Source organism: Phalacrocorax carbo, chromosome 14, assembly GCF_963921805.1.
Source record: "Phalacrocorax carbo chromosome 14, bPhaCar2.1, whole genome shotgun sequence".
NCBI classification, from domain to species: domain Eukaryota; kingdom Metazoa; phylum Chordata; class Aves; order Suliformes; family Phalacrocoracidae; genus Phalacrocorax; species Phalacrocorax carbo.
Window position 1 is genome coordinate 14,184,776 of NC_087526.1, and position 27,143 is coordinate 14,211,918.

Sequence of the window (27,143 nt, forward strand, 5' to 3'; positions counted from 1 at the left end):
AAAAAATACTTTTTTAACAGTAAAATCTAAACCACATGTATACCACAGCTGAGCTTATCTCCTAAATAGTTCCAAGAGAAGGAACAGACTCGATCTTACAGACACTCTGATGACAAAAGAGGATAGCTGCAGCACAGTGCCTACTTTTCCTATCAGCAGCCCCGATCTCCTGAGTGAAACATGGGGGCTTGAGCTCCATCACAGAAACAGCAATTACGTTAGTTTTAATGAGTACATTTGGCACGAATACCCTGGGGTACAGATAACTATCCATGCATCAGGCACAAAAACAAAAAAAAAAACAAAACCAAAAAGAAGCCAACAACCAAAACAAAAAAAGCCCACAAAAAGCTTCCTCAAACAACCAACCAACCAAACCCTGAAGAATCTTTTTCATCTCCACCACCTCTCTCAGTAATTGCTTTACATGAAGTGAAAGACATTGGAGTTTGTGAGCATCCTGAACAACTATGTTGAAGGCAATTATATTTTCCTCCTAGTAACAAGCTCTAACCTGGAGTACACGTGTATGCTTTCATACCTACACTGCACTTGTTTTATTCAAGGAAACCTCTGGAGGGCCTGATGCAACATTTCTGGGGCCAGCTCCAGCCCAACATCAGGCTCAGCTAGAGAACAGAGATGCTTTTATTTCTTACTTCATTTAAGCTCCAGAAAGCTCTTTCTCCTAATAGGACTTTCTACTGTTTAATAATTAACTGAAACTATTCTGGACACAGCTCCAATAACAAATACTGAGAAAGCCAAAATACCTGCAGAAGTTTTCATTGATGAGTCTGCTTTATAGTTGTGAATCTGGAATTTCCACAGTATATTTAATACTGGAGAAGTCTAAATACATAGATTTATTTAATTGTCCAATTATTTAGTATGCTTTTCACACTTTAGTATCTCAACTCTGATAAACTGACAGGGGCTTTTTGTTGTGGTTTGTGGATTTTGTTTGGTGTTTGCATATGCATTTGGTTTGTGTTGGGTTTTTGGTTTTGTTTTGTTTTTGTTTTTGTTTTTTTTTTTAAAATTCCAGCATTTACTTATGAGGAAAAGACTCCGATCCCTACAGCAGTTTGCACTGTGCACCTGGTGAGTCAATAGACTGACAGTGCAGTTACAGTGGCAAGTATCATACCAGAGAAGACCTACATAAAAAATAGTAAGTAACTCCAAAAGATAAACCACCTCTCCCTCTAGCGTCACTGAAGGCATCAGCTTCTCACATCTCAAAACCTCAAAAACAAGAGTGACTGATAAAAGATGAGCTGTCCCAAATATCACAAGGATGACAGAAAACCACTCAGTTAAGAGACAGCCTGTTTTGCATCCATGCTGACTAACTGAAGACACTGAAAATCAACTAAGACAACACTGGAGAGAACTAGAACACACCTTTGGAGGCCTGTAGAGGGGCTTAGCTGAGTACTCCCACCCCCGTAGCAGCAGAACAGACCCTAAGAAAATGCCATGAGCCTTAAAAGCATTTGCATCAGGTAGCAATAAAATAATTTTGAGGGACCTCCTGGGGAGTGAATTTCTCAGGAAAATTGGCTCATGAAAAATAGGTTACAGATCCTGTAATAGTCCCTCTTTATCAGCTCTCCTTGGATTCCTACCACGTACTGAGTAATTAATTTAGGCATTGAGAATATTTGAAAGGGATGGGGGGGTGGGGAACAACACCACACCAAATCGCAAACAAACCTCCATACACATACACAAAGTTTAAAATGTTGTTCACAACTTTACATAATGTGACAGGTGTCCTGGGAGGACACTGTCATTAATACATACTTTCAATGATAAGATTCCAGCCAATTTCCACAGTATTTTAAAGAGTCTTTACACAAGCAAAACCTACATTTAGTTCAGAATAGGAGTATCTGCCACGCAGCTTTTACTTAAAAAAAAATATGGACAAGAAGCATTCCGTTCGTATGCGATCAGTATAGCAAGATATAGATTTTCTGGGCTTTTTGAAAACCTCCCTGTACAAAATTGTATTAAATTACTATATGTGCAGCAGTGAGAGATAAGAAATAGAGAAGAGCTATTTCCACTGGAGCACCAAAGGACGGTAAGGCGTACGGACGGAAATGACAGGTTTCTCTGGCTTGGCTTGACTATTAAGATTCTAGAGTGCAAAGAGAAGAATAAATATATTGTCATTTATACAAGCCTTGCAACAGTCAGAAGGCAGAAAGGTATTAGCATAGACAGCAAACAGCTCTACATAAAAGCATTTTCACAGTACTACAGAAGGTATCTCCTGCCACTGCATATACTATAATAATTTAGAACTCAAAATTATGATCTTTTGTATAAGAATTCCACTAATTACTTGCAATAATACACTGTTCTTAGTAAAGATGTCCACACAGACATGTAAGGGGAGGATTTGCGGTGGGCAGCAGGAAGTGGTGCATGTTGGATTTCATTGGTAATTTCATTTGCTGAAATAGCTATCTATTGTTCCAAGTTAGGGGGCAGAAGTAGTACATGTATTTGAAATCAAAATCTCGCTTTCTGTATCTACCAAATATTATCATTCAATATTGAAAAATGTAAATTACTCTTTCCTTTCTCAATACTACAGTAAAACATCTTATGCATAGGAAAGCAAACAGATCTTTACATTAAAAAGATACACAGATACACTTTTAAACCTTAACCTTTGCTGAAGAAATCCCCAATGATTTTATGTTCCACTGATCAAGAGAAAGCACATGAGAAGCAGAGTATTAGCTTGGATTTAGTGGGTTGAGGGGCAGGACTATCAACTGAGCAAAACTTCAATTACAGACTAATTTAATGTATACCCAAGTACATTATTGCAATTCAATAAACATCTCTCCAGAATTAAACAATTCCAATTTGCTTTCATTTCAGCCTGTGTGCGTGCATTACAGATTTGCTATTACCCACACTAAAATTAGTCAGACTGTTTGGAAGCACTCATCCATGCGATCCCAGTGTGCCACAATGCTGCATCAAACTAACCTCAAATGAACCACTTAACCTTACCTGCTTACTAAACAGGAGCAAGGAGCAGAGGAGTGTACCTTCCCATAACAATATCACTCTCCTAAAATCTCTTCTAACTAAGCGTCTGCTCAAGTGATCCAGCAATGAATCTATCAATGTCTGCTCTGGTCGACATCCAACCATTCATGTTTATAACTTATTCTTCTATTTTTTCCCTTCTTATATTGTTGAACATCAAAGCGTCAGGAACCTACTCTGTTTCACATATTCTTATATTCGGTTGCTCTGGAAGATTGCCTTCTCTCTATTTAGCTATGATACATTCCTAGATATGCTACTCCTGGCAACTCAATTCCATTTTAATCATGAATTAATTCCTCCAGATTTGATCAAGATGCAAGATCACCGAGTGGGAATTAAAAGCACCTGGCATCTAACAGGAACATTCTCTCTTCACAATCTATGTAGCCTGAATATCTGCACCACACAACACTCTGTATTTAAGGCATTGTAAAGGCATCAGTACTGATCATCAGATGACAGTAAGTTGGCAGAAAATACTACAGTGGACAAAAGTGATCTCATTTCCACAGCAGCCCTCCATTTTCACAGAAAAATTAAACATTTCGATGAATAAAATTATACTCAGCAAGCAGACCCATACTCGTCCCATTTGACATCACCCCCACCCCGAACACAGAATGTCTCAGGAGCAACTTAGCCACCTTCTGATCCCTCCACCTACGAGGCAGTGAGCACCCCTGTGGTGCAGCTCAGGTTAAGTTTAAAGAAAAAAAAAAAAAAGCAGCAGCACAGTAAACAGCACTTTACTGCATGTCTCATGGAGGCAAAATTAAGACACATCTTGCATGTGTCAGGCATAGTATCAGCTCTTGAATCACAGTAAATAACAGGGCTAAAACCCTAGCATCCTTTAAGAACTACTGATGTTTCATTGTGTACTTCAGACCATCAGCAGAACCAATCCCACCATTTACTCCCAGCAGCCTTGAGCAGCCTCTTCTGACATGCAGTGCTCCACCACAAGATTATTGATGCCTGATAAAATACCGTGAAGGCAGGCAGATGAAGCTGACTGACAGACAAACTGGTTAGCTGACTCCATTAGAAGTATCCATAGCTACTACAAAAGCTTATGAAGTGGGCCGTATGCAGACAAAGTTTCAACTCAAATATTTGTATAAAGAAAATTATTGAAGTTCATGTCACTTTCACATTTTTTTCCTTCTTAAATTTAATATGAATGACAGAAGGCGGCCCAACAGGATGTCAATTTTTATACATAGATGCCATGTGGGAGGAAATACTCATCTTGCATAAACCTGCTGCTTTAGTGCAACCTACCTTTCACTATTAATTCTGCATAATTCGAAACTCCAGAGCCACCATCTGAACGAATGACGCACCGGTACTTGCTGATACTGCGCTGAGAGGTGTCAGCTACGCTGACAGTAGCAGAAAAGCGTCTATGGTTGACCACTCGAGTGACCATTAATGCTGTGTCCCTTCCATTCCACTGCTGCAACGGGAGATGAAAATAATATGAGTTAACAAAGACACAGAGATTATGCATCCATATATAATTTATTTTTTGTTATTCTTTAACATTGTTCAGACCTTCACATTCACATCGCTAGGTTAGATTTTATACAAGCACAATATTTCAAAAAAAGACTGCTAGCCATACCCCTGAAAATTTACAGGGTTGTATGAAAACTTAAATGTTGTTACACATATATTAAAATTTTAATTTCTAATTAATTTCTGAAACATATTTGGGTGTTTGATGTGTTATATATATTGAAAAGGCTGGAGAGTGACACTTCAGGCTATGCGGTTGTACACCATACAGTTAGAGGTCTGGCTAGGACAGGAAAATACTACAAATGAATGGATTTTGTACACCTGGCAAAATGCTACAAATGAACAGATTTTATAAACTTGGCATTTTCACATGTAAAACTTTGATTCTGGACCAATGTAAATAAATTGGCTGGATGAGCAGACATCCTTGTAAGTCCAACATTCCTCAATAACCCTCTATACCAATGCCAGGCTACATTTTCTCAACCTGAAAAGGGACAGATGAAGAATTAGTTAGAAATAGAAGTTCTCCACAGCATAAACACCTGAACTTGCTCAGTTGGTCTAGTTTATTAGGAATTTCAAAGGAAAACACACTCCTGTTTTGCCAATTTCCAGTAATCAGTTTTTGGGGGTGTTTCCAAGACTATTTTCATTAAATGTTTCCATTTTAGAGAATGGAAACCAGGTTTCCACTAGCAACAATAATGATTTCCTTCCAAACCCCTGCTTATCACGGAAAAGGTTCATACTGCTTCAGGTCAGAAGTGTTTTTACACACATCTAGTCATAACTGTGGAATGATTTCACTGGAAGAACTCAAAAAAGATAAAGAATAAGCCAAAAATATATCTCAGTGGATGCTAAAAGTACACCATAAGTTAATAAATTTCAGATAAAAATGTAATTTTTAGGAGAATATCTATGATGAGGGTACAATTAAAGTGACTGTCAAGTCATTTTTACGTGATGCCAACTACATTTCTCACCACCTCAAGCCTTTTTCCCAGTACTAATTTTCATTTTTATGATTAGGTAAACTGATTCCTCCCCTACTATTTAAACTACATTTGAAATTATTATTTTTAAAGTTTATTAACATGTCTGAAGTCAACAAAAAAGTTTGAGAAAATCTGTCAGTGATTTGACTACAAATGCCATAGCAGCCATGACAAAGGCCATTCTTGTCTGCTTTAGACGTTACAAATATGGGGCGGTCAGTCCAAGCTGAGAATAAAAACTGTTGACTGTCTTAAGCATTCTGAAAGTTCACGTTGGCCCTATGTACACGCACGGTACATATAGCAAGAAAATCCTCTTGCCTTGTTTGGCACGTTAGGTGTTTAATGGCACAGAAGTTTAGAAGAAGTGAAAAACTCAACAATTTTAAAAGCTTCTACAAGAGTTCCACGTATAGCGCACGGTAATGCTGGGACTCCACACATCCAAGCACTTCCAAGGGCAGAATTGTACCCCCCACTGGGAACCATGCACTCCACACCTTCAGTTTGATATATGTTCCATTTCTAACTCTAGAACTGAAAATTAGTTCTTAAGGTTGTTACTACACCCACCTGAACAGCACGACCCTGTCTTTTAAGACCAACCAGTAGGGTGACTATATAGACATCAAGAGAGGGAATGTTTTGGTCTTTTAGTCAGTGACTAAAGGAACAATCTGCTATCAACGCAGTCAAGGGAAACTGGACGGAGGAAAAACAGTGGGTACAAACTGGTTTTGCCTGTTTTCACCACCCGGGTAGTAATCTCAGACCCTAGAGTAGGTTTCCTTCTCAACATATTGTCACTGACTCTGGGCTGAGGACAGTTTTGGAGGGTGAGAGGAAAGAAGATTGCGTAATCAAGCAGAAGTGAAGAACTATTCCACTTGTTCCGTCTCTTCTGCTTTATGACAGAGTGCTTACAGATGCACGGGCTTTTGTTTGAAACCAAAAGTTTGCTGTCACCAGCCATTTTTTCCATTTTCTGTATCATGATTCTGTACTTTGTCACCTTAAACTCTCACCTAGAAATAATTTAAGGCAGTTCTCACTGGATCTTGATGAAAAAATTTTGCCCCACCACCCAGTCTTTCTCTCCCTACTTAGTTTACTTGAAAAAGTAAAAAACCCCAAGCCAAATAACACCAACCACCACAAAACAAAACCAGCGTGCATTACTTTACCTGGAGCCAGAGTTTGTCATGCTGTGACCACTTCCCCCCAGCAATGCACTGGAATGTCGCGTTCTGTCCCACATTAACCTCCACATTCTGAAGTCGTAGGAAATGAGGTGCTTTTCCTAACAAAAGATGCAAAGTATTGCAAGGGTAGAGCAAGGCGGTAATGGACTGCGTTACACCTACAGATGCCAACACTCAGCAAAGCATTCGGGCCTATCCCTCACAAAGTGATTTTGCAAAATAAAGCTGTCCTTCAGTATTCAACTATTCACTGCAGAGCGAGGTGGATGATCGATCTGACAGAGGGTAGCCTAAGGGATCATACAGAGCTCCGGCATCTTTCAAAACACAGATTTAGGTCAAATCACAACACAAGTTCATGATCATCAGCCCAATTCCTTACTTGCTATAAAGAGTAACTGAGGAATTTCTTCAGAAAAATGTGTTTCTAAAAATGTTAAAAACACAAATACTTCTGAGCTTATCAAGCATGGCTGACCTGAAACAAGTTTTCACAAGGGCCTTTTTTTCTTTTTTTATTTTATTGATTATCAAACACATCCTAGGCCTTTAGAATAATAATGTGTCATTAATATCAAATCAGATATTAAATGAAATATTCATATAACTGACAGTATTGTATCATTGTACCCATTTAAGATCACTGATATCAGTGTTTTGCTGATACTAAATTCACTATTAATTCAATATTAAACCACTGATATTAAAATGCAGACTTCACATTTGACCAAAAAGGAACTGTATCAGATTATTATCTTTTTGACTAAATATGAGACCCATTTACCTCTAAGCTAACTCACAAGAAAATAATAAGTATTACGATAAATAGTTCTTGCTGGCCCTTCAGAAGACAGTTTGCACACCGTTTGAAAACTTTTAGTAGGACACACTGAACGGCCTTATGAGACTCTAAAGGTCCAAGGTTTTTTTTCAACTTCATCTTTGCATTTTCTAGCATGATTACACACAGAAGAAATACATAATTTCAGAGGACACACCAACCCATCTTTTTCTAATGGAACCAAACAGCTTCAAAAGGATGTGGGCATATGCGTCTGCATGCGTGAAGCTTGACATACAAGTAGTTGTCTACTGCAGACACACGAACAGAGAGCACGGACCTATACACTATGCCAAATGTCTTATCTAGCTTCTGTATCCCGTTCACCACACGCTCAGTTTGCTGACAGCTACTGAAAGCCAGTGACTCTGTGCCACTGTGCTTTTTGGGGATCCGTAATTTGCATCAAAGTTTACCAGAAAACTACCTCTGGGTGACAGTCAGGGTGTACCACCTGATGTTTGCAGGCTAATGCTAGTAATTTCTGCCTGCCGTCTAAGGTGGGCAGATACAAGCCACCTCCAAATATGAGGCTGTGTAGCCTGGGCAGGTGCAGTCACACCAACCCCAAACTCCCAGTCCTCAGGTCTGCCCATCTTCCAGAGCACAGGGCTGTCCTATGATGGCAAGTGCTCATGCACACATCGCCATAGAGCTTTTAGCATAATGAAAATTGATGCTCCAGTGCATTCCTTCACAGGACAAATAAAAACAAAAGGCAACACCAGGAGGATGTTTTCTCCAATACAGTGGCATTAGAGGCATTTCACTGTGTTTTTGCTGATACTTAGGTGTGTCTGCTATACTGTCATCTACGGAGGTAAAGCAGAAATGAAGAAATAACACCAATAATTTGAGTAACCTCCAGGGTCATGAGGAGGTTCATGGTCCCTGTGTTTTGAGTTATAACAATTGTAAAACAAATATGAGGGGCAAAGCCTGTACGTGTCAATGGAGCACGCTCTGGTGACATTTACCCTGGCGGCTGTCATTGCTGAACAACAAAAGCAACGCCGAGAATCAGACAGGAGAAGCATTTACAAAGACTGCAGAGAACTTGCAGCTTGTAATGAGTTCTGCATGCGGCAGGTTGCAAACTGATTCAAAATGGAGGGGTTAACCGAATCATTTTGGTTTTGCGTCACCAAGAATGCACTTAATTTTGAAGAGGGACCTACATAGGCTTGGAGAAATTGATTTAAAATCATTTTAAACACTTGATTAAGCAGGGGTGTAACACTGTATCCTGTCTTTATTTTTAAATCCCGTAACTGTCTTGTCTAGGCTTTGCCCCATAGTCTGTTCAGTGGCCTCTTTCCCAGTAAAGGGATCAGTCATCACCCAACGTGCCATGGAACGTATGCAGGCCATTTGCGGGATTTGTTTGGATGCTGCCAGTTATCAGCAACATCTGGTTAATACAGATTGTAAGTATTTCTTAATGAAGTAAATGCACCCAAAGGCCTCAGCAATGAGCACATGGTAAATACAAATATGATTTAGTTAAACAACAATTAACCATACTGCAGTTATCAGAAATGTCCTGTTAAACTTCAGCAGAACCATGTCTGTCAGACTGAACCATAGCTATTCTCTGAAAGTCTATGTTGCAAAAAAACTATATTGCAAAAAAAGTAGTTGATTTCACTCCATTGGAATGATCTATGGGTTTTTTTGTGGGCAGCTGTCGCTGACCTACTAAATCTATGAACTAGTGAAAGGGGCTCTTAAAAAAAAAAAAACCTGTAGAAGAAACTCTACACTACATAAACAATATTGACACACAAAGTCCTCAGGCCACGCTGTAGATGCATAGAGAAACCAAACAAGTTCAGACTCAAAGACTGAGGCTCAAGGTCTCTTTAAATAGAAAAATAATAATAAAAAAAAATTTAAGCGTATTATTATGGCTGCAATAGAAGAAACACAGCACTAATAATTTTGAACAGCATAATGAACCTGCATTAGTTTCTACTCCTGTGCAACTGTATTGTCTGAATAAGATTTATTTTTAATACCTTTACGGGGCTGCTGAGGGGGTTTAACATTTGTTGAGAGAGACCGACCTTTGGGATATGTCCTTTACCAAGAAAATGCTAAAACAATACGTTTGTTTCTTTTTTTCTTAAGTTAACCACGCAGGATATTATCAGAAGCTTTTTAGATTGTTTTCTACAGCAATATGATTCAGAAATAATAAAACAATCAGGTTTATACTCTCATAACAAGAGAGGAAGAAAGACTTCCACAGATGTCCTGGTGCTAGCCATAGACTGAGAGCAGCTTTGCCTTTTGCACAACTTGCCAAGTTAGGTAATTAGGCAAGGCTGATTGTCTTTAGGTGTCTCAGAGGGATACAAGAAGACATTTTAGTGCTGGCCAAAGTGGGTATATCACTCCTTTAGATTGCAAAGCCTGGTACATAACACGTTGCAGCAGTTAGAAAAACAAAGAGTGCTCACTGCATGGATGGGCGAGAACTCTGACTTCATCCACAGCTATGTACCCTGGATGTCCTTTCAAAGAGACAGATTCAAATATCACCTGAAATACAAAATAACAAAATGTTTTCTTAAAAAGAATAGCTATAGTAGTAATTTGGCCAGTCACAATATTCTGCTCTTATTCCAATGTCCGAGTCATTCAAGGCATTTCTTCATTAATAACGAAGGGATACCAAGGCAATTCAGTACGTGCGTGTATACCAGAGACTGAACATCTGTTTGATATGGAAACCAAAACGGTAAAGCAACATTCATTAGGATTAGAGACAACTCTGTGCTTCTTTCGTCTGGAAAAGCAAAAGTTTCCCTGTGTATATACACACCTATATTCACTTTCAGCACCAGTCCAAGAACATTAAGTGGATAATCATTTGACATCTTGTTCTTAGTATGCCTCAGAAAGTTGGAGAATGCGGTACATGAGATAAAATTCTCTTACTGAATCAATAACCCTGCACGGGTTCTTCTGGAGAAAACCTTGATTTGGCGTGTATGTCACTGCAGTATTAGAAAGCAAATTACAAGCAACGGGTGACCCTGGATTCTAATTACTGGACTGTAATAAGATTTTCCCAGATATAATAACGTTGTTCTTGCCTTTCCCTGGATTGAACTAACACTGTCTGAGAACAAATATTCTTTAAAACCACGTGCAGTATTTTTCTGCGTTAATGGTACGGTAGCTAGCACTTTCTATTTTATTTATGTATCTGGATAATGAAAGTGTTCCACTAATTTGGGTCTGAATAGACAGATATTCAATTACAGATGAACAAAAATCTCATTCTTCCCTACCGCGTTGTGATTTTACCTGGAAAACTGTCCTGATGTGAAGTATCCTGTTACTAAAAATATACAGGCTTTCTGTAGAAGCAGCGGTGCAGGGAAAAAAAAAAAAAAAAAAAAAAGAACAAAAAAAAAAACAACTGACAACGAGATCATTAAAACTAAGGTAACTGCTGCCAAATAAGCAAACTAAAAATTCAGGAGAAAACAGTATTAAATATGGTGTGGTTTGCTCAACAATTAAAGAACAGGACACAAGTTGTCGACTGCCCTCGTCGCAGTTTACGCCTTCCCCAAGGGGAGCAGCGAGGGGAGGTGCTGATCTCCTCTCTGGTGACCAGCGATAGGACACAAGGAAATGGGATGAAGCTGCACTGGGGAGGTGCAGGTTGGACTTGGACATGAGGAAAAGGTTCTTCACTGAGAAGGTGGTCGATCCCTGGAACAGGCTCCCCGGGAAGAGGCCACGGCACCAAGCCTGTCAGAGTTCGCGAACACCTGGACGATGCTCTGAGTCATATGGTTTAGTTTTAGGTAGTTCTGTGAAGAGTGGGGAGTTGGACTCGATGGTCCTTATGGGTCCCTTCCAACCTGAGATATTCTATGAATCTATGAGGAACATGAAATTTAGAACTGTTAAACTCTAACAGAAAAGAAGAAAAATGCAGACAGATTATTTAACAGCTCGGTAATGCCACCTCTCAGTTAGTGATTCTCTTTCCAAAGGAATGAAGTGCTACCCTTTACTACTTATAAAAAAAAAAAAAAAGAATGGGTGGAGACATAATGGATGCTGTCCTCTGCATTTGAAAGGGATGTCCCCAATTTCTTACTGAAGTAGTGTTCACACTGTACTAAATTGTTCATTTTTGCATAAGTATACAATAATGTTTTCAAGGACAGAATTAACATGTTCTGCTGGCACAGTTATTACTGTTAGAGCAGTATTCCAATGCAGCTACTTGCTTCAGAGGTGAAAGTATTTCAGTAATTTGCAACCTCTAGAATTCATTACTAGAACACAAGTTAACTACTTAAACCCAGTTTTCAACACTTATTTTCATTCTAAATAAAAGCTGGTATTCCCAGTCTCTCACTGTTTAGCCTCTTCATCTCCTTCATCAGAAGATTTAATACAGGAAAATATTCAACTGTCTAAAAGCTGATCACTGCACACCCTGGCTATGAAAGCAAACCCGTACGTCCTTGGTAACTACAGAACTGCTGTTAATCATTTTGCTTTGCATTTGGGCTTCCAGAACATAACTTCTACGCATGTTTCCATGACTTCCTAAGATCCGCTCCCCCAATTCAAAACACATCCAAACACAAGATCTTCTGAATTATGTCCATTAGAAAAAAGACGTGATAAAAACAGGTAGAACACAAAAATCAACAGGCAAAGATATAAACTAAGAAAAGCACAAGTGCTAATGGTATCCAGTAACAAAGTTCTACTCCAGAGGAGGGTGGACAAAAAATAGGCTGTCCGAGGAGCAATAGGAGGAAGCGAATCTCTGGAAGGTAAAATAATCCAAAACAACATCAAGTGTTTTGTGTTATCAAGGTTCTTAATAGACTTTTTAGGGACTGTATAAAATAAGAGTACAATGCAAGTCTGTACTATGGAAGTTATAATTAATTTTAAAAATGAAATGTCATTCATGATAAAAATGACATTTACTGGGAAGGTCATGTAAGCAACTACTGCGACTCCCTTCAGACGTGAATTAAAGTGCAACATTACAGCTACAAAATCTTATTTTAGTTTTGCGTTTGTCAGAAGCTGTGAGCCACAGTGAACTAACTCTCGTTTCCTACAAGCCAAGAACTTGGAAAGTTCTCCAAGGCATTAGCTATTAGTGCATGGCAAAAGTAAGCACCAATACATAAAGAATTTTCTTCTGTTAATTACCGACACGTACAGAGTCTTTTAACACAGCACAATGTAACTTAAGCTGGTAACATCTGAGTCAGCTTCTAAAAACCCCATGCGCACTGGGTGCAGAATCCACTGAAGAGAGCAGAGAGTTCTTCTCAATTCACATGATATTGTTTTGACAGGGTATTTTATTTTCTGTTCCGCTTCACGCTCAGGTATTCTTGTTATTTCCCATTTCAGACTTCCACGTTGTCATCTTTTTCTGTAATTTTGCAGCATCTCAGCCCTATCAGAGTGAGAAGCACAGAAGCACCAAGGTTTTCCTGAAAACAGGGAATTGAGACCCAACATGCAGGAATCCATGCTTACGGGGCCCAGTTCTGCAAATTTCACACTGAATCTCTCTCACGTCCTTTTAACCTCAGTCAGAAATGTAGTGTAACAGTTGAGACACAGGCATCTAACAATGCTTTACATTTAAGGAACTTCTCAGAAATTAATACTAGATGACAAAATTGAAAGCTTTACTCTTAAAAACATTCCTAATGCCCCTGAGACCTGCAAATACTAAATGATTTCATGTTTCCCTACCAATAAACAATCCTACATTTCACTGGTGCTATATTCCAACAATGTCTGTGTTAGCAACGTAGGCTGGCTCATCCGTTGTGGTACAGCAGTTTTCTTCAGGCATGGATCAATAATGTTCCTTGCTATACATCAAAAAAACTCTTCCCAGCAGACTCTAGTGCTGCCCTTGGTGCATTCTGGGACTAAGTTCATCCTTATGGCAAGCAGTAATTCAAGATTACATGTATTACCCTTCTCCAAGAACTATTACAGCTTTTTCTCACTACACTAAAAACATTTGCAGGCTGGGAATCCAACTATGAGTACCTCGAGGGTGGACACTATAAATCTCCACCATCCCCACATTTATATCTCAGCAGAGTGCTTTTGGATCCAGATGACTCATACGACCCTTGCACAGAACTGCCAGACCTAAAACACGACCTCTGGCAATCGGCTTGGTTACTAGTTTTCCACTAGTCACATCTCCAAAGCTCAAAGTACTTGTCAAAGCCTCAGACCCAGGGCAGATAGTTTCAGACTTTTTGCCTGACTGAATTTTCGATGCACGCTGCAATTCAAGATGGTGTGGTTTCTGTGCATTAAGAGAATAATCCACATTTTGCCTCACGCAGATTTCATTTATTTAGGAAAAATGCTATTTTTTTTTCCCTGTGTTACCTGGTGTTTCTGAAATACAGAACATGCTTTCAGGCTTCTTGCATACAAAGAGTTCTCCAAGCATGCAATTTTGATATAAAGCTGACAAATAACACACTGATGGCACATCCTAGATTGTGAGTGTGAAATGAGACACTTCCTAGGCAACAGTACACCTAAGCTTTTGTCATCCTGCCACCTCTGGGCTCCTTTAGCCAGAAGTGTTACTTCAGGCTGCCAAATAACAATAATTTTGTTGAAGCCCTTCATTGTGTTTTCCTCTTCACTTTTGAAAGCTTAAAGTTTTCTTTTTTTTTCTTTTTTTTTTAACCTAATTAAATGTAGAGGATTGCAGACCATCAATAGAAGATGGTTTATAAAATCAGGGACTGACAATAGATCAGTCTATTAGATCCCCCATAACAGTGGGACAGATCTCATATTTTAAAAGTCAGACTTAAGGAATAAGAATAAAAATATAAGCAGAAGGAAACATCTCCCCCATTCATCAAAAGTGAAAAAGAAACCCCCTGCATCTTCTAGGAAGGAACTATTCCTATGCAGTTACTGCTCACTTCCAATCTGCTCATTTTTGCACTGCAGTGAAAATTTCTTGTTTGATTTAAAGGATTTTTTTTGCTCAGGCAAAGCAAACTTGACCTGCAGAAGGACTTGCAAAAGTAGGAAGTAAGGCTCAGGAAGTCTACTATTGGTATATCTAAGAGTAGGATCTCTCTTAGCATGAGATCAGACTGCCTTTTCCAGGTTTTTCAAGCACTGATTATCTGGGTGAAAGGTCACTTCTGTTATCTCTGTGGAGCACCTACTATGAAGCAAATTCTGGTTCATGACCAGGTTCATGTTAATATGAATGGAGTATAAGCACTTAAATACACTTCAGAGCAAGTGACAAGTTGTGCACAGCCCTTAAAACACCACTTTCCACGCATTTGTGTCCCTTCATCCCCCCTCTCACCCTGCATAGTGTGCTCTATGTATTCTGATACCCCCAACTCTTTTTGAGAGGCAGAACATTAAAGAGTTCTACTTCAGCTCAGATTTTATAGACCTCCTACACAGTTATTAGAAGCAAAAGAAAAAGAAGAAAAAAAACAAGCTTTCCTATCTGCTGGTTTCCATCCACAGACTATTTGCTGCCTTTTCATAATTTATTCTAGCATAATTCCTATCTCACTCATGTCATTTATTAGTATTTTGTGTACATCAGCATTTCCTGCAAGGTTTAGGGTGCAATTACCTCCCAGGCTTTTCTCTTTTTTTTTTGTCTTGAGTATAAAACAAGACAAAACCATGCCTTCAACACCTAACAAGAAGTACGTGAGTCCGCTGTGTGCAATCTTATCTAATTAAAACTAAAACAACGACTGCAAAGTTGTCACATGAAGTTTTAAGTGGACAACTAACAGGTAGCTATAAAATGTCATATAACTGGAAACCAACTTACCCATTACTTTCCTCAACTTTGTGCTTGTTTTAACAAAAATAAATCTGCTAACAGAGCAAGTAAAACTATCTTACAAGCAGTGCTAAAAAAACGACGAACGGAGGACCTGGTGATGAGTATACTCATGTTGATAACATGGTACAAGATTTTCTTAGTAGCTTAGGTATTTACACCCCTCATACAGACACAGGAAAAGTCCAGACACAAAGCTGAGTGAACAAATGTTCCTTCTTATGGGACCAACAAAGGGTCAACACTAGTTCAGGCAAATTTACATTATGCAGAGATACAGTTACAGACCTAGACACCCAGTTGTATTCACAGTTACATAGTGCCATGGAAAGTGCTAGTAAGAGTCTGTTTATGTGCCAATTTCATGGTAAACAAGTGGGTCTTAACTTGCCAATAATTTGACTCCCAGCAATCTACCCATCACTCTGTAACCTGACAACAACTGAAGAAAAAGTGTGAAGCAGGAAGAAATATGTCAAGGTGCCCTATATAACCCTCTTCCTACAAAACAGCTATATATAAACTCATTCTGATAAGAAAAATTTGGGGTGGGGGATATGATTCAATTTTCAGAATACCTACTGCTAGCAATAGCTTAGCTCACACCTAGCCAAATGTTCAAAGGAAAAAGAAAGAAAAATATTACAAACTCATACCTGATAAAAATGTGGCCAAAACGTACTGATGGCAAGTTCCGCTTTCACCCATCCTTCTGTAACAACCCCCGAGACGTTCCATATGGGATTGCCCTGTGGTCCTCCATTCACCTTCACGTAGACATTCAGAGAGCCAGGGCTCGAACGGTCCCTGCTGGATAAGTAATAGTGGAAGTCGATGCAATGCGTGTCATTTTCCTTCAGCGTAGGCAACAGCAAGTGAGCTTTCTGCCCAGAGGCCCGCCCAGAGCTGTTCACCATCATGAAGGAGCCTATAAAGGAAAGCAAACGGAGAAAGAGTGATTTTGCTCGGCTTTTTCAGTAAAAATCAGTTCCATTAGAAAAGTCAGTCCCTGAGAAGGCAGAAAACAAAACATACATCCGGAAGGACTCAAACTAGCTATTTTATGTGACTTGTTAGGTAACAGACAGAAAGGCTATTAAAGTTGCAAGGTATTTACACAAATAGATTCTGGGCCAGCTAGAACCACTTTAATTAGATAACTTAAAAATCAAAATAAAAATACTTTTTATTATTAACCTTCTGATAAAACAGTCACTCTAAACAAAAGCACATTCACACTTCAAGTAGCAACGAGGCTCTCCTACCCCAAAGGCACATTCACTACAAAAACTACAGCAATGGGCCAGATTCTCAGCTGATGTTTGCCTTCACGGCCCCTACCCACTTCCTGCCGACCCGTACCCATGAACCCTGCATCTTGGCACTATAAATTTTCAAAGGTTGTAACGTGTTAAGGAAAACCCAATTTTCAGAGCCCGAATGAATTAGGCTTGTTAGCACAGCAGCAACATCCCAACCAAAAACAATGCAGCAAGGACAATTATTCCTCTAGAAGGGAAGGACAGGCTGAATTTAGGGAGGGAAATACGTAGTGAGGCAATTGATGAGTTTGTTAACTTGAAAGCTTGCATCATATTAACCATGGCACTTGACGTTGAACTTGCATTTTGATTCATCAAGCAGTGACTTTATAGCATATTGTGTCTCAACTCATCTCTTCACAGGTGTATCAAGGTGACAAATGTTAGCAATAGGGAAAAACATTATGAGAGTTATTGGATTCAATTCTGTTTAAAGGATCTCCTTTATGTGTGTGCAGACACTCACACTCAGAAAGCTGAAGAAAATACTAAGACTGGGGGGGTGGGAGGGAAATCTGTGTGTCAGCAGCCAGGCATGGTAATTTTTAATCAAATGCAGCCCTCTTGACACTCTCGGTTCTGATGCTGCTGCCAAGGCATGCCACAAATGTATTTCACTGATGGCCTCTTGCAGTTCACAGAAGATTGAGTTTGAAAAGCCTTGCCTCACTTCTAACCTATTGACTTCCCTATTCCATGCCATAGCTGTGTGACACTCAGATGAGCCAGATAAACATTTTGATCAATTCTGTGCAGTGAACAGCCATATATTCCAAATTTATATCAGCAGATACCAGCAACTTCATCCCACAAAAGTTCTTTTCCCTGTGTTTATATGATATATATGGATTTTGTAAAGGATTGGGATTGAAAAGCGTGGACACGGAAGATAATATTTAAAAAAAAAAAAAATCACACATTCTAGAGACCTTGGAAAATTCAAGCACAATGCAAGAACAGCTGGGGAAGAGGCTGCAATAAGAAATATGAAAATTTATAGCTAAGATGCTCTCTGGCAATCCTATCTTTCATTTTGATATGCTGAAAATCAAAATGGTCCCAAAGCAAGAAATTCCGGATTCACAGCAAGGTCTTTGAGAAATATAAGAGCTGAATCCAATCTTTTCAGTTTCTCTCTACTAGCCAAAGTCCATAAGATGGGATCCTGACAAATGATCCCTGTGGATCTAATTCTGGTCCTAGTCAACCACAAATCCCCTTCTTCAGCAAGTACTGTATACATACTATTCTTAAAAATCCACTCAATAAGCTAAAGTTTTGGGAAACTGGGATTTGGATTCTGTTTCTGCAACCTAGGGTAATTTACCACCAGAAAGCACAATTGCCACCAGGCTCGAAGAGGCAGCACAGCCCGAGAGTTCAGGCAGGAGGCTGGAAACCTGACAGCCTGGCTTCTAAGACTAATTGTGACCCTCACTCCCACGATCTCTGTCAGTACACATAGTCTGCCTTATCTTCCCTTACAAATAAAGCAAGAATAGCCGTAAGAGCCACTCTTCTACTGAGAGTCCAGGAGGGAAGCCACCGCAGAACTGCTGCGTAACAGCAGTACAGAACAGAGGAGTATCGCGGCTGCTGTGAAATGCACTGCCTACAGCGCTCAATGCCATTTTGAAAAACAGCACAAGATATGATGAAGACAAGTTCTATATTTGACAATCTCATACCTGAGGATGACGGCACGGTCGATTAAAGCACTCAGCAAAGAAATACAGAGCTCCCATGTGTCCACAAGGTTTCTGACCAAGACCCTGCTACACTGGGAAGGAACCTGGGAAAGCCCATTTTTGCACCACCGTTGACTGGATCATAGGACACATCGTTTCACTTCTGGGCATTTTCCTCAAGCTTTTTTTTGTTTGTTTTGTTTTAATTTGGATGATACATGGATTCCTACCCTAAAGAACTACTCTGAAGCTGTACTGTGTCTAACACAAAATGGTCTTGAACTGCACGGGGGTAGGTAAGTGTTTCAGTGACAGAAAAAGTGAGGGAGTATTTCACTTTTACAGATTCCCGTATAAAAATAATGAGCTTTCCTCTGGGAGAAAAAACATCAGCTTTTATAAAAAGGTAAAAGCAATAATTACAATTTTATTTTTTGGCACCTACAAAAAAAAAAAAGAATCACAAGCTATTCGCGGTATGACAATGGTCTTTTGTGCAACTGCTGGCAATTCTAGGGAGAGCATGGAGCCTGAATCTAGTGACTGACAACACGAGCAAGTAAAATATCCATCCACCAAAAAGCACTTCACAAAATAATTAGTCTTAGTTACTAAAAGTGTAGCCTTACAAACTATTGTCATATGCAAATTATTCATAGCTTCTTATTTATAGCTTATGTTTTTTTTTTTTTTAATACAGTGTGCCTAGAGATACAGGAGAAAATACTATAAAAATATGTCTCCAGTAAAGTCCTGATAAGAGGTATTATTTTATATGACAGTGCAAAAGATGAAAAATTTCCACTTGTGGTGCCACCTCTGTCAGACAAAAGTACTGACACCTTGTTTAAATTAGTTTGTCATCTACCACCTGTAGCACATCCCTTATTTCTGCAGAGGCTTAGGGGGCAGCCTCGGCAGCAAACCCTGCCCCTGGCTAGCCAAGGCAGCGCGCACAGCGCCTCGGGCCCGGCCTCTGCAGGGGCCGTAAACAGAGTTTTGTCAAGACTACACTTGACATCAGATACAAGAACACCCTGATTTACCAAATTCAGTTGTGAATAAATCATACCCTGTGTCCCATAAGCTGCCCTCCAAATACACCCATCTGTGCAAGTTTTCTTTTCCCTTTGCACAGCGTGAGCCTGAGCGGGGGCCTGTCCCCTGTCCTCCAGGGCCTTCAAATGCTGCTCTACACGCTCCAGGATCAGCAGTGAGACACTGTCCTATTATAAATGTCCATGCCCAGTGAAGCTTGTCTGGGCAGGACACATCACTTAGAGGTAGGTGAGAGATCGTGAAAATTATTCCTGCCAGGAAAAAAAAAATAAATTTTTTTTCAAAACAGCTTTTTAAGGACAAGTGTGGTTTTCCTGATTATCCGTAATAAAAATAGACGTATTGTGATTCAGAGTCTGACAACCTTCTTTAGACTGAACTCAGAATTGAAGCTGATGGGACTTATTCTCAATTTATAGGCTTATGTGTGCAAATAAAAGAGATACAATCTGGTCTGGCCCCAACAAACCACTTGTCATATTTTCCACTCATATAAAGAACTAGGGAATGAATTAACATGTCACAAATGGAAATTATGGATCAATAGATGACTGAAAGCCACTTAAATGTCTCCAGGCAAGAATCTGAGTAAAACAAGAGTTTCTCCAAGATACCTTTTATTTAGACCATTGCACATCCGATTTTGAAAAATAATAATCGTAGGGGGAAAAAAATATCATTTAGCCTCATTGTTTTGTTTACTCCTATCCAAAAGTTCAAACGTCATAAAGTCAATATTGAACTGAAAAAATTAATTTGGGGGGGGAAGAAATGACTCATGCTGTGTAAAAGTTCTTTTTTATATTTATTGGACATGGAAGTATGTGCTTATTAAAGCAGATTGAATCTCAGGTCCATTAAATTTATTGCTCTTGGATCAACAGGTTAGATTAATTAATATTGTCCTGGTTTTGTCTTGAATAACCCAAAATGAATGTGTTATGTTTGGATCAGTCAGAAGCAAGAAGGATGTGAAGATGGTAAATAAATTCATTTTTAAAAATCCATTCAAATGACAGGAACATAAAACGGCACTCTCTCATAGTTATTAAACATACCACTGAAAATTGGGGAATTAAACCATGAAGTGCTCTCTAGCTGGCCATAAATTTCAATTTTTCCCCTGCTTGGTGCATAATGATGCCTTGATAAGCGTCCTATTATTGATGCATCTGCAACATATATCCTCTTTTTGGAGCTGAAATGCTACTCTGTAGCAGATGGTGGCTATTGTGTTTACACATCAGCACTTTATGATTGCATTTTCTCACGTCTGCAGTAAAAAGAAAGCCGTAATTGAGTTTTTAATGGCTTTGCACATTGTTCATTAAGATTACATGAGTGTGTTCTGACAAACGGCAGCTGAAGAAATGAGCCACTGAGAACCCCTCGTGATCACCAGACAGACCTCAGTTGATGCTGTTTCACTGTTGACTTTGAAAAAACATGCTGTTTAAAAGTGAAATTATAGCAACCATTAAAGACTGAAGGTAAACTTGAAAAGCAAGCCGTCAAAACCCTCAACTGCAAAACAAGACTTCTAAAACCTTGAAACCAGAATCAGGTACAGAATGCTCTTTTAAAGAGCAAACTCCTTCCCAAAATAAAGGAATGGGTTTTCCAGCAGCTCCATTAGGTGCGTGAGCACATTTTAGACACAGTTTTGCTTATTTCTGAAGAAAAACTCTATCTCCAAGAAAGTAAGTCTGACATCTGTCTTTGTTAAGGTAGAACACAGCAACACAGAAAAATCCAGGTTGGAAGGGGCCTCAGGCCAAGCTCCGGCTCAAAGCAGGGTCAGCTATGAGGCCAGATCAGGTCTTCAGAGCTTTCACCTACTAAGTCTTACAAACCTCCCAGGTTTGTAAAGTTTCCCTCTGGGAAACCTGACCCATTGCGTGACTGGCCTCACAGCTTTTCCCTATACACAGGCCAAAACCTCTCCTTTCAACTTACACCCCGAAGTGTCTCATCCTCCAGACACCTGCTGCAGTAAGATCCTAACTTGGTATTCCCGATAACCTCCTTGCAGGTAACTTTGGGGGCCACTGCTAGGTCCCCCAAGCCTTCCCTGCCCCAGAGTGAACAACCTCTGGTTACTCCTCAGCCTCTTCTTATGGGGCAAGTGCTCCAGCCCCACAGACTTGGTGGCCTTTGTTGAACTTACTCCAGTTCATCAGTCTCTCTGATATTATGACACCCAAAACTGGGCACGGTACGCTCAAAGCAACCCAAGGAGTGGCAATGAAAGAGGGACCACTTCCATCTGTCTACTGGCTCTGACCCTCTCAGAACAACCCAGGACACCATTAGCCTCCTTTGCTCCCAGAGCACACCACCGGCTCACGTTCAGCCCGCCTCCTGCCGAGATCCCATTCAGCGGAGCTGTTCCCCAGCCAGTCTCCAGCTTGTCTGCCGAGGCTTTGCTGTATTGGTCCATATCAAATTTCATGATGTTCCTGTCGGTCCATTCCTCCAGCCTGTGCCCACACCTCTAAACGGCGGCCTTACCCCCAACTGAATCAACTGTTCCCTCCAGCCTGATGCCACCTGCAAACAAGAGCCATCCAAGCAGCTTTGACCCCTCTAACTGCCACCACCCATCCCGACCGTAACACCACAACTTGGAACTGCGCGAAGCTCTGTCCTGCCTCTGATATCAGCAGCCACATAGGACTTACTCTGCAGTTCAACTACAGTTCCAAGAGAGCTCTGATAACTTTATATTTAATCAAAAATTGGGGAGAAACTAAGCTGTTCTAATTGGACACAAAACCAAATGTTTAAGAAGGATGTTTATTAGAACAGTAAACCACAGTATTTACCCCAGTCATTTTAACCTATATATGTAAGTGAATGAGTATACATCTTGTGGTTTTAAATGATTCGCGAGAAAAAGTATTCTCCTGTGAATCCCCAACACACAAGAAAAAAACTGCCACACAGACTGTGTGGATGAATATCAAAACGAAGGACAATTCATGGTCAAGGAAAATAAAGTTATTTAGAACAACATTGACTATGTTGGCAGCTTTACAGGTATGATTTCTCACCATACATTTCACCCTCCTTCCGAGGTCACCATGAGTACGTCACAGGGAACAGACGGCAGCACAGATCCTGTGGGGACACCTCTGGTAACCTCCCCTACTGAGAGTTTACTGCTGGTGTTCGCCTCTAATCTGTTCACCTTTTGAGCACCTTGTCTCTTCTACTGCAGCCTCACTTCTTCTAAGGGAGGGTCGTCTCAAACAGCTTTTGGAAACCCATTGCATTGTTTTTGAAAGTCATTTTAACAACAAATCCTATTTACTTGCCTTTTTTTTTTTTTAACTCCAAAGTATTCCAATAGATTCGTGAGGTGTGACTTTCCTTTGCAAGAGTGCTTTGACTCTTTCCCAGTATTTCATTCCCAGCGGACTAGGATCAGGGCCAGAGCCAGTTCACTAGCCTGTATGCGGACCTGGGAGTCCTTTATCACAGGTGTTTTTACAGAGGGACAGATCAAGCAAGAGGCACCTATGCCAGCCAGCTAAGCAAGCTCACGCCTTTCCTAGTGAGGTTTCCACATACCATGTTTTTGTATATCTTTTGGTAAAGCACATATTTATAACACTCTCAAGTCAGTCTGGTTGCCACAGGACAGATATTGAAAAGCATCGACACTAACTATGAAAAAATATGTTTAAGGACAATATAAAAAAAAAGTCCTTCTACCTCAACGCTGGGTTTCCAGCAGTGACTTTAAGCAGAACATAAGAATCGGATACTGTGAAGTAGAATTTACCATTTCAAGCTTCTGACAGTCAGCTATATCAAGATTTTTAAAGTCAAAAGCTGCATCTACCCCTTTCATTGATTAGCCACAGGCTGATCTCCCTCCCATAATTTTTGTTGAGTCAGTCAGGACTAAGAATCTGTCAACAAGTTCTACAGTGTAATTTTACATTGTGCTGGGGAAAATAAATATTTCCATGCACTTGCTTTAAGCTTCTATCACATAATTTGTACTTCTTATTTTATGAAAAGTTATGATTTACGAAAAGTTATGATTACCTACCTGCTTCACACTTCCCGCATTTTTATATTCCTAACTCTTCATACTCCTGTATAACAACCGAACAAGGCTCAGAAATCTCTTTCCCTGACTGAGGTACCACAGACAGCAGCGTGATGTATCTCATAGCTGCTGTCCCTTTTTCATGTGTTAGGGAAAAATCAGACCCATGGGTTTTATCTCTCAAATGTGGGACACATTAAATTAATCTACTAGTGAAATAAAGAGTTTGATTCACAAATATGTATGACGATAAACTGCAAGTTGACTTCAGTATAATTTATAAGGACAATTCATTCACTTAGGAAAGTGTCAGATAATAGGAAAGTATTTTTTAAAGAGACAGTCTACTAGTTGTAAAGAGCTTTTCTTCCAGAAATTAATGTCATTAAAAGAATTATGTTGTTGGGGTTTTTTTGTAAGAAAAAACGTCTTCTCTGGGAACAAGGCTGATCCCATATTACTTCAGCGACTGCAAATATTTGTTGTAATCATTGAAAGAAAGTGAAGATTGTGGCACAAATGCTTTATCAATCTTCTCTGAAAGACCAGGTGTGTGACAAAAGCAGGTCTGGTTTGCACATTTCCAGATGTCCTTGGGAGGGGAGAAGTTTGCAAGTCTTTTGCTTTATATAAAGCCAAATAATTATAGGACTATATTCAGAACTAGGAAAACCAGGTTTCCCACAGTTTCATAATTGCAAACTGCAGACTTTTTCATTGATTCCACTGATGGAGCCATAAATGACTGCTGGCATTTGCAGTGGCATTCAGACACTGTTACGAGTAAATCACAGGTGTTATCAAACCACCCTCCTTTTACAAATCTTTTCCAAGGTCTGAATAATGGTGACCCACAGACATTGAAAGATGCTAACGACCCAGGAATGGCCTCCAGCCAAATGACAGCTTCCCTTTATTCACTCCTGAAGTAAACACTGAAGTAAGTGACATCTACTGCAGGGGCTTTACCATCCCAAACGGGAAACGTTAAACTACCCCTGACAGAAGAAACAAGACTAAAATACGTCATGGATTAGAAAGAAAAAGAAATACCACATTTTAGTGGTTTGCCTCTTTACATGCTGGTGGATCAGAGTCAGCAAGCCCTCTTCAACTAGGAGGTCTAGATAGGGAGAGATCAAATGACTGACGAAGCCAAGGGCTTTAAGGTGGATCACGGGATATCTGTGACAGGCTATGAAACAGGGACTTGAGGATTAAATGTTGTATCAAAACTTTCAGAACCTCAGCTCTCTTAACAGCAGAGAGATGGTCTCATTAAGAGCTGGGATTCAGAGTCCAGAAGCTTTGTGGTCCAGCCTGGCTTACAGCTGCCCCAGCAACATCTATCATGATCCACCCAAAATTTGTTTGCCCATTTCTGTTACTTCTATATGCTGCTTTTTTCATTTCATGCACAGGGAAGGACGCTATTTGTAAAAGGGACGTTCTTTTAACCTTACAAGAATATTTACCTCATCAAGTGAAAATAGCTTCTTCCCTGTTCTGTTGTTAAAAGCATCCTCCTTATAACATAGCATACAAGTATAGCACTTGGTCACATAATTCTGAGGCATTTGCCAAGGACAGCCAATGATAGAGACTGACATATTTGCGATATAAAGCCACCATGCAGGACTGAGGTGCTGACTTCCTAATTTTCTCAGTGACAAATGGGGATTTTTTTCATGGGCCCGAAGAAAATTAAACTGAAATGTGAAGGCAGAACTCCTATAAAAATAGAAATGAAAAGCAGCACTTGGGAGAGTGATACTATCCAACACAGTAGAGGCAAGAGGAAATTTTTAAGAACAGGAGGGACTTCGCATTGTCTCAATTTCTTGCATAGGCTTGATCACTGAGCTAGAAACCCTGGCACTGCAAGACAACTGACTGTAACACTACAGAAACGACAAGGCACAAAAAAAGGGAAAAAAAAGCCTTTTCTCTCTTGCTAGTTTCTGGCCTCAGCTATGGGCCAGAGTGGTCTCCAGTAGCCTGTATTCAGTGTGGGAACCTGTTAGATTCAGTGTGGAAAATCAGCACATAAAGGTTAATTCACACCTGTATAGACACGAACAGAGCAGTGATACTTACCTGCACTTCAAGATGCCCAAAAGCTTGTCCTAAATGTTGGATCAGACAGTTCCTGAAAGCGCTGACATTTAACAACTCTAGCCTATGATAGGGATCGCATAGGTTATCACGAGGCTTCACGACAAAATTTCTCACGTCAGTGGTGCAAGGTGATGTCCAGTGTTGCTCTCCACCTGCACCTCTAAGCACAGTCCTCCCCTTCTTATAAATCAGCTGAAGAACATCTGCAACTGATGTTTGCTGGAAGAGCATCAGTGATCAAACCACATTTTCCTCTTCACCAACAAACTCAAATTTTGATTTAGAAAGCAGAAATCATTGTTCATCACATGTCAGGAGAGCCATTGCTCTGAAGTTACAGCCACCTGGCAATTGTTCTGCATATCTCATGCTTATCTCTAGGCTCCACAGTTATTTCTGGAATTTTCTTCCCACATTTCATAAACGTTTCTTTAATAAAAGACCGATTGCCACAGTTGTAAGCCCAGGTTCACTGAGGAAAAAAAAAGTGGTGTGTGCTGTAGAATCAGAAACAATTCTATAAATCTCAACAGTGAAAAACTTTTTAATTGATTTATTGCCAGCATTCAATGCTGCTAAGGTCACTGCTGTAGTACACTTCGAGAGTGTCCTTATTCCATTATTTATGAATACGGTAAAAATTGTTTGGCAGTGCTATTAAAAAGGGTCCATTAGCAATGGAGCTATTCCAGTCTATCAGGTAAAAGAATCTTGTAATAATAACATATAATTCTCTATAAACAATAGACAAGAATTCTCTACAACTTTAATTATACCTTCTTTTTTAAAATTGATTAAAATGTACACTAAGCCCTGGAAACTGAACAGGTTTTGTTGCATTTTAATTCCAGTAGCCTGACAACTATTTATCCTATCAATCACTATCTGAACACTTTGGTAGAACATAGACAATTGATTTAAACACTTAATAAAGTTTAGGTTATTAAATGGGCAAATAAACAAAATAGGATGAGCGGCCATAATTCAACATAATATCCTCATTTAAAGGCATTGCAAATCTTGTTCTTAGCACCCAAGAGCTTTATTACAGCTGAGCCTTGAAAGAGAAAGCCCACAGAAATGAGTTGTAGGGACATTAGTAAGCCTCTGTTCAAAGCCTCTCGCAAACACCATTCCAGAAGGCTCAGGATGCAGCAGGGTACCAAATATCTTCCTCACCTGATTTAACCTGTAGCAAGAACTGCTGCCAAATGCCTCTCTCCCATGGAAATGGCAGTATTTCAGTCAGCAGCCTCTGTATACGCCCTCTGGAAAAAACCTCATCAAATTTTGAACTTCAAGACATACAACTACTTGTGTAATGAGCATAATTTATAATTGATGTTAAAGAACTCTCTTAGGATTAAA

General features: G+C 39.7%; 1 protein-coding gene across 1 annotated transcript in view; it reads right to left on the reverse strand.

Annotated features, from left to right (window-relative positions):
* PTPRT (protein tyrosine phosphatase receptor type T) overlaps positions 1 to 27,143 on the reverse strand; it is a 474,734-nt gene that overhangs the window by 274,023 nt on the left and 173,568 nt on the right. The window contains exons 3-6 of the mRNA XM_064465788.1: positions 16,185 to 16,456; positions 10,112 to 10,193; positions 6,791 to 6,906; positions 4,366 to 4,540 (exon numbers count right to left, since the gene is read on the reverse strand). Of these exons, the coding sequence (XP_064321858.1) occupies positions 4,366 to 4,540; positions 6,791 to 6,906; positions 10,112 to 10,193; positions 16,185 to 16,456 (645 nt within the window). The remainder of the gene's footprint in view (positions 1 to 4,365; positions 4,541 to 6,790; positions 6,907 to 10,111; positions 10,194 to 16,184; positions 16,457 to 27,143) is intronic.